This window comes from Henckelia pumila, chromosome 4 (genome assembly GCF_033568475.1).
Source record: "Henckelia pumila isolate YLH828 chromosome 4, ASM3356847v2, whole genome shotgun sequence".
Classification (NCBI taxonomy): domain Eukaryota; kingdom Viridiplantae; phylum Streptophyta; class Magnoliopsida; order Lamiales; family Gesneriaceae; genus Henckelia; species Henckelia pumila.
The window spans coordinates 139646954-139655301 of record NC_133123.1 but is presented as its reverse complement, the minus strand read 5'-3'; the positions used below and the strand labels follow the sequence as shown (position 1 = coordinate 139655301).

Sequence of the window (8348 nt, the reverse complement as noted above, 5' to 3'; positions counted from 1 at the left end):
TCATTTTCGTATCATAATTTTAATATTATAAAAAAATGGGTATTTTGGCACAAAAACGACCCGTGTTTAACAAAATCACCGTGACAAAAGTTAAATATGCAATTATTACAAAATTTTATGAACTGAGATGACTATTAAAATTTCACAGACAAAAAATGTATATTTTCACAGACAATTATTGTTTTAATTTTCATGATATTGATTCCGTAGCGCGATGAACATATATATAAGTTTATACTTATCTTATCAGAAATAATTTAATTTAACATAATAATATTTATCAAACAAAATATTTTTATTTTTCAGCGGGCGCGCAAGAAGGTGTCGGAGCTGCATAGAACAGAGGCGGGCACCACCATGTGACGGTGGGGCCTCCGCCTCCCTTCGAGCCGGACCCCCGGCTTTTATTGGAGCATCGAATTGTAGCAGCCGAACACACAAAGCACGATTTTTAATGAGCTATAATACTCTCACTCCACATTCCACAACTTTATTACACAATTATGATGCAGCTCTCTCTTTATTTTCTCACTTTTTCCTCAGTCTTCACTCTCAATCATAACGCATACACTATTGCTTTCCAGTTTCCATCATGCCGCTTTTGTTAACGTTTGGATTGTGACGTTGAAGCAGTGATTTTCGAAGCTCAAATTCTCTCTGTTTTAAGTACTCGATCGATAATCTCGTGGGATCGATGGAGAAGAATGAAGGCTCGCAGTCGGAGGATGAGTTCGAGGATTTGCAATCTCGCCGTTTCGAAGGCAGTTATAGCTTGAGCGCTGACGTCAGCGAGTCGGAGAGTTCCACTTCGAGCGCGTGCACGTTTTCTTCACGGAATCAGTTGGCTTCCATCTCAACGACGTCGTCTCCTCTGTATCTGGCTTCGAAATCGGATTGTTTGCCACCGCCTCCGATCATGTTGCCCGTTGTTGGAGGCAGACACGTCATCATCTCGCCGGAGAAACCTGATAGGAGTAACATCGAGCGGCCTGAATTGTCGGGTGAGTTTCCTTTTTATTTTTTTCTATGAATCATGAATGTGGACCGGTTTGATTTTCTGAGCTGCTATGAAGGTTATATATAGATTGTAAGACTTTGATTAAATCTAGTTTCTGTGCATGTTGTGAAGCTCGTTCTGATTCAAGTAGCTACGACCTTTCTACTGTAATTGTGAATCAGGGCTCAGCTATGATGCAAATTAACGATTTCTTAAATATATCTGGGGATTTATCCAACTTATCTTAATGTGTTTTTTTCCCTTTCTGGAGTAAATGTTGTTCAAATTCGAAGAACTAAGCATGACATGGACAAATGGAATACGGAATTTCCTTATTTTGCATCGGGTCATGATTTCTTTGATAGAGGAAGGTGGAAGGACTGCATATATATGGCATATTACACAAGCCACCTCAAAATGGCAAGGCCAAACAATAATTGCTATTTTGCTGGCATTTGCAACTCTCTGCTGTAAAAATAATATTGGTGCTACGGCATTGTAGTTTTTTTGTTCTTTGGTGAAATTATTAGCCACTAAGGGATCAGTCAAACTTGGAGGTCTTGCATTTGCCAATATGTGGAATTACCGGAGCAATGATTTTTCATTTATATTTATTTATTTATTTGCGATTAGTTTTTCTTTTACAATTTTATGGTGCATTTTTTCTGTCTGATTGGACGATTATGATGACAGAGGCTGAATTGATGAAGGAAAGATTTGCTAAGCTGTTGCTGGGAGAGGATATGTCAGGTGGAGGGAAGGGTGTCAGCACTGCTCTTGCAATCTCCAATGCAATAACTAATCTTGCTGGTTTGTGTTCTTTCCGCAGGCTCTTTTCATATTTTTTTTTCGATCCTTGCTTATGAGGTCAAATAACTATCACTATATATTAACAGCTAGTGTTTTCGGAGAGCTCTGGAAGTTGGAGCCGTTATCCCCGCAGAAAAAATCGATGTGGAGACGAGAAATGGAGTGGCTTTTACATGTGAGTTATTCTATTGTTGAGCTCATCCCATCAGTTCAAGAATTTCCTGGAGGTGGGAGCTTTGAGGTTATGGTGACTCAACAACGATCGGATTTGTATGTGAATCTTCCAGCACTTAAGAAGCTAGATGTAATGCTGATCAACATTTTGGATGGGTTTCATGACAACGAATTTTACTATGTTGATCGAGGGATAGTCGTCGCTGATGGAGATCATGCTGAAGCATATCCAGGTTCAGCATCTTCACAGAGACCTTCTATTGCCCTTGAAGAAAAGTGGTGGTTGCCATTCCCAAAGGTTCCAGCGAAAGGGTTGTCGGAGGGGTCAAGAAGGCTACTCCAACACTGTAAGGAATGCACACAACAAATTTTTAAAGCTGCTGTGGGAATTAATAGTAGCGTACTTTCAGAGATGGAAGTGCCTCAAGCTTACTTGGAGGGCTTGCCTAAGGTAAATTTTATTTGATAATTAAAATTTCTATTTTGAAAAATGAATCATTCTTTTATGGACGTTTAGAGTTTTTTGTTCTTGTATTCCTTCTTATACTTAGATCCTGTTGCAATGCAATACCATGTTAGCTGAAGAACTTCCTATTTATATGATTGTCATGTTCTTTGCTTTGGCATCGAGGAAAAAAATGATTAGAGAAAAGAAGCTAAACTAAGTTCCTTGTACATTTCCAAATAGGCACGGAGGTTAACATGTTAAACTTAGTGATTGCTGGTTGAAACAATGTAATAGAAAAGTTTTACTTTGAAATAAAGTTGGTAGTTCTTCGTGTAGAATTATTTGTGTGTGTATTATTTTCATTTATCTGCGGATGTTTCTCCAAAGAAAATGAGGAGGCAAGGAAATGGAGGATATGAAATAAACGTTCCTTTTCTTTTATTCTATTGGATATGAGCCATTGTAGAGTTTCCTTACCGTTAACAGCTTTTTATATGCGTGAAAGTTCTTGCCTCATGATTCACAATACAGGTCCAGTTCATTCTTTCATCTGTTCTTTGAGGCTTTTTCTAGTACATATCATAATATCTTTGCTTTTTTTTCAGAGTGAGAAGGCTTGTTTAGGAGAAATTCTCTACCGTTTATTAACCGCCGATCAGTTCTCTCCTGATTGTCTTCTTGATTACCTGGACCTTTCATCCGAATACAGTACTCTGGAAATAGTGAACAGGATTGAGAGGGCTATACACTTTTGGAGATTGAAATGTAAAAAGAAAAAACTGAATCGTTCAAAGACAGGCTTGATATGGGGTAACACGGTAAAAGGCCTTGTTGATGATTCAGAAAAGAGTAAAACCTATGCACATCGAGCGGATGCTCTTCTCAAGAACTTGAAGTTTCACTTTCCTGGCCTTCCTCAAACTGTTTTGGACATGAACAAGATTCAGTATAACAAGGTACGGTTTATTCAGGCTATAATATTATAAACTGATCGTCATGGTTTATATTGAGAGTACGTAACGAATTTGAAATTAAGATCCCATATTCTTCATACTGGTGCTAACTGTGGTTTGCAATAGCTACCCTGTGACCAAATGTTCGGTTTCTTCTTCATCCAGGATGTCGGACAGTCGATCCTTGAAAGCTATTCCAGAGTAATGGAGAGCTTAGCCTTTAACTTAATGGCAAGAATTGATGATCTTCTATACGTAGATGATGCCACAAAACAACGTGTGATGGCAGAATCATTATTATTGCACAACCGGAGGGGAATAATAACCTGTTCTCGTGATCCACACAACCAAATTTCTCCTATGCCATTCATTGACCAAAGCTCTAGTTCATCATCACAGACGGGATCTCCATGTCGTTTCTCAATGTTAGGGTCTCAAAGGCCCAGGAGATCACGACATGCAGGAAGCCAACCTAGTTTCTAGTGTTTGATGGAATCTGCCTTCGGAGATCGATATTTTAATCAGAAAACATTGAGTTCCTGGAGGTCGACTTCAAAGTCCTGGATTCTGCTTGGGATCAAACATTGAGCCGATCATTCCCTTGTGTTGTGCAGAAACTGTAGAAGTAGCTCTAACAGAGTTCATAAATATGTAGATGCAATAATTTGGTGTACCATTTTAGATATGCCACACGAGGGTACTATTAAACTTTGACTTGTTTTCGAGACTCTATCTCACTTTTAATTTGGAAATCTAAGCAGATTATATGTAAAGAGGCCTTGCATATTATCGATATTTGCACTTGTTAAAATAGACTAGCTGAACGGGTTGAGATATCACTAACACAATCCGTTTATTTGCACTTGTAAAAATATACTAGTTGAACTTTCCATATGTTACAAATTGACGTAACATTGTCTGTTACATCGATCATTTCTTGTCATGTGTTAGGTGGAGAGAAAAATTGAACTTTGATTTAGTGGGGTAAGAGACAAGAATGTTACACGAATTTGTTACAGAAGATTTTATCCCAACTGGTTGAGATATCACCAACACAATCCGTTTATTTTAGAGTGGTGTGCTGGGCCGAGCTATCATTTGAATGTGAAGTCCTAGTACAAATCAACACAAGTCGTGGAACTCTGTCACTATACAAGTGCAAACAGGGACGGAATTAAGATTTTTTCTCAAGGGGGCTAAATTTTATGTGCAAAAAATTTATAGACAATAGATATTCCAACTTAACACACATATATATAACCTAATTAACTCTCTAAATTTATATATCATTTAATCTTTTCATAAGTTTTATTATATTAATTCCCCTAAACTTAATAGATAATATAAGATTATATGAATTATCAATATCATAATAATGATATTGATAATTCCCCTAAATATCAATATCATAATAATGATATAAAAAACTAACTTTTATTATATTAATTCCCCTAAACTTAATAGATAATATAAGAATATATGAATTATCAGAACAAAAAAAATTTTTGAAAAAATAAAGCATTTGCCATTTGAAATCTAATATACGGATAGATACTTGTTTAATTTTTTAATTAATTATCTTTATAATATAATTTACTATCAGTAAAATATAATTGAAATTTCTCAAACTCCATTTGAAATTTTAGTTACTTCATATCAAAGTTGAAAGAGCCCAAAACGGCAAAATATGTTTGATAGAGCCCAAAACAAAAAATTTTAGTTAGACCATATCAAATATTGAAAGAGCACAAAACATAAAAATATATTTGATATGAGCCCAAAACTGAAAAAATGGAAGGAGCCTTAAAAAAGACAAAAAATATCATATTGGACTTTAAAAAGAAGCTCATTCCAGGTGCAAATCCGAGAATGTTCGTATGAAGATTTTCATTATAAGATTATTAAATAAAATAAAAATTAATCAAAACAAACATATTATTGAAATTGAGAAAAAAAAAGTGAAAATAGGTTAAAATTATTCGGAAATCTTTTATTTATAAGGGAAAATTGCAAATTTAGTCCGGTATGTTTGTCACTTGGCGATTTTTGTCCTCTATGTTTTTACATTTCAGTTTTAGTCCTGCATGTTCTGATTTTTGGCAATTTCGGTCCTCTTTATTCAAAAATGCTTACGTGGCACTGTACACGTCAGCTCCACATCAGCACTGAATTGGTGCCACGTCAGCGCCACGTCGGAAAAAGGACTAAAATTGCCAAAAAAATAAAGATAGCGGACTAAAACTGAAATGTGAAAACATAGAGAACCAAAATCGCAAAGTGACAAATATATAGGACCAAATTTGCAATTTTCCCTATTTATAATACAGTACTCTTGTGCATCAAAGTAAAATAACTTTTCTGGCCCCAGGTGATTAAAATATTTGAAAATATGATTTTCCAAAGTTATTATTTATATTTCATTTCTACGATTGAAGTTGGGTTTATTCTTCTGGTGATGTAAAAGTGAAGTCCCAAAGAATTTTTATGAAGTGCTTTATCTTGATCCGCATTCCGGAGACATTGCTTTGAATAGAATTATTGGGCAAAAATTACTTCAGGAAAAAGGCAAAAAAAATGTCAATGCAATGGGCATGGCGTATCTTCTGTAGGACGATATTCAACCAATATCGCGTTGCGAGTTCAATCCTCGTGTGGAGCATATTTTTTGCTAAAATATTGTGGGGTACTGCTCTGGGGATTGGGCCATGTGCTCCCTCCTTCAGATCCCTGCCGCTCGTGCACATCCCTCGATTTACCCTCCGCATAAACCAATGGGCCTCTGACTCATGTGGAATGGGGTTCCCTTCGGGTCAACCCTTTTAGATATTCAACCGATATCGACATTAATTAATAGACCAAAGTTATTTCTAATAATTTAATTTCTACTACATTGCAATATACGAGAAATTTAGAGGAACTACTTTTATGTCATGATGTAATTATTATATTAAAAAATATCTATATAAGACACCATTACATGATGATGGCATGCAGGCTGGATCATGCAAGAAAATATGATCATCTCTCCAAATTAATAATAATAATAATAATTACAAAAAATAAAATGTCGTTGAGTTAGCGTTTGAAAGGCGTGGTTAAACATAATTAATGTGTTAACCTTTTTCTCGTTTTTGTAAAGCAAAGGACACACGATTCATGATTCCATCGGTGGGTACTCTGCTAACTTCTAGGAGCTAATGATGCGCAGATTGAATGTTCCATATCTCTACTATTCTACACTTTTTACGTTAAAAAATATCAGACAGCTCAAATCTTCTATCAAAATATGCTGGCAAATTATTAATAATTGCATGATTCTATAAAAGAAGAGTAATTATTTGCATTCAATATTTTTTTTCCCACTTATCTATATGAATATACTATAATTTCACTCTCTTGTATATGATATCTAGGGCTCATCCATACTTTCGAAACTGCCAATAACATTTACATTTTCACTTGCACATCAGAACTAAAAAAAGATTACAAATTAACCCCTGTTTGTACACAAACCCTAATCAGTCCTACATTTTGATCAAGTATCAGAAAATCGACTCGATCTTAACATCGAAACTTCGAAGTAGCTTTACATATACATACATGTAAACCTCAAGCTAGCTAGAAACATTAGCTTTAGCAATCTCTAAAACTCAGTTATTTTTCATTTTATTTTAGTATGATACTATATATGATCCAAAATGAATTTTTTTTAAAAAAAAAATGGAATTGAATCCAAATATTTTAATAAGTTATTGGTATCAGAATTTCAGTTAATTAATTAATGAATATAGGAGAGGGGTAGTTGGGCCAACTGGACAATACAATGAAAGATGGAAGGATACCTTTAATTATTATATATAATTATTACCAACAAACCACTTGAGGAGAATAGATACGATTTTACTGTCAGTAAATTTTTGATTCGAAAATCGAAACGAAAATAAAAAATTGGGACAGACAGAAGCTAAAAAACCTTGTGGGTTTCCCATAAATAAATTAATGGCGCTTGTCAGAATTTCAATCATGAGCCTACGACGTATATACGCCTCTGCAGCTTCTTCTCTTTCCCTTAATTATTACATAAAAATAAATTAATAATAATAATATTATGTTGCTGCCGCTGCCCTAATAATATTATTATTCGTGCCCTACCACATTATACCATCTCTCCTCTCCTCCTGCACTTTTCTTCTTGTTGAATCACTCAATTATTTTCTTCTTCCTCCATGTTTTTCTTCTACTGCATGAACTTCATTTATGTATGTATGTATGTATGTACATATACACAGACGAAATGGGAAAATGAGTTTGGGTATTGCAGGATTAATGAAATTGCTAAATTTATCAAGAATGAAGCAGTATAGGCAGCTGCTCTCTTGCCTTATTTGCAGCATAAGATTACAACACCTTATTCATTAATTTCATATGAACATTTACATAAAAATTATTCAATCATAAACTATAACTTATGTTTGAGGCCAAGAAATTAATTAATGAGCGTTATGTTATATATAAGCTATATATGCAGAGATCATGAAAATTTTATAACGAAACCCGTCAGCAATACAATATTGAATTATATTAGTCCGTCCGAATGATATGTATAATTTACACTTTTTGTGAGATATGATTTAAACGTACAAATTGAAAGATTTATTCTTCCATACGGCATGCATGAATCAAGTGAAAGAAACAGACGATTTGCAACAAAAACAGTGACAGAAAATCATATCGGGTTGATATACAAACAAACAAACAAACATATATAAATATATATGTAAACATAGGAGAATATCAAGCCTTTACCTAAACTTGCGAACGGGGCTTCTGAGGAGTGAGCGAAGCATATATAATATATTATATTTCACGACGGTTTCGCAAAGAAAATCCCACAGAACCCAGTTGGCAGTATGCCCACCTCCTCCGCAAGCAAAAAAAATTGCCCTCCATATATGGACACAGAGGA

The 8348-nt window shown here is 34.9% G+C and overlaps 1 protein-coding gene across 1 annotated transcript; it reads left to right on the top strand.

Moving 5' to 3' along the window:
• The first annotated feature begins 345 nt into the window (after positions 1-345).
• Positions 346-4149, top strand: LOC140863795 (rop guanine nucleotide exchange factor 1-like). Its single transcript, XM_073267463.1, has 5 exons — positions 346-1001; positions 1691-1807; positions 1894-2432; positions 3035-3385; positions 3548-4149. Exons 1-5 carry the CDS (start codon positions 695-697, stop codon positions 3863-3865), a joined length of 1632 nt encoding a protein of 543 aa, XP_073123564.1. The 5' UTR covers positions 346-694; the 3' UTR covers positions 3866-4149.
• Positions 4150-8348: the final 4199 nt, after the last annotated feature.

Coding starts and splice junctions, on each gene's coding strand:
- LOC140863795 (XM_073267463.1), top strand. CDS start 695: ATGGAGAAGAATGAAGGCTCGCAGTCGGAGGATGAGTTCGAGGATTTG. Junction 1,002..1,690: donor CGAGCGGCCTGAATTGTCGG/GTGAGTTTCCTT, acceptor TTATGATGACAG/AGGCTGAATTGATGAAGGAA. Junction 3,386..3,547: donor ACAAGATTCAGTATAACAAG/GTACGGTTTATT, acceptor TTCTTCATCCAG/GATGTCGGACAGTCGATCCT.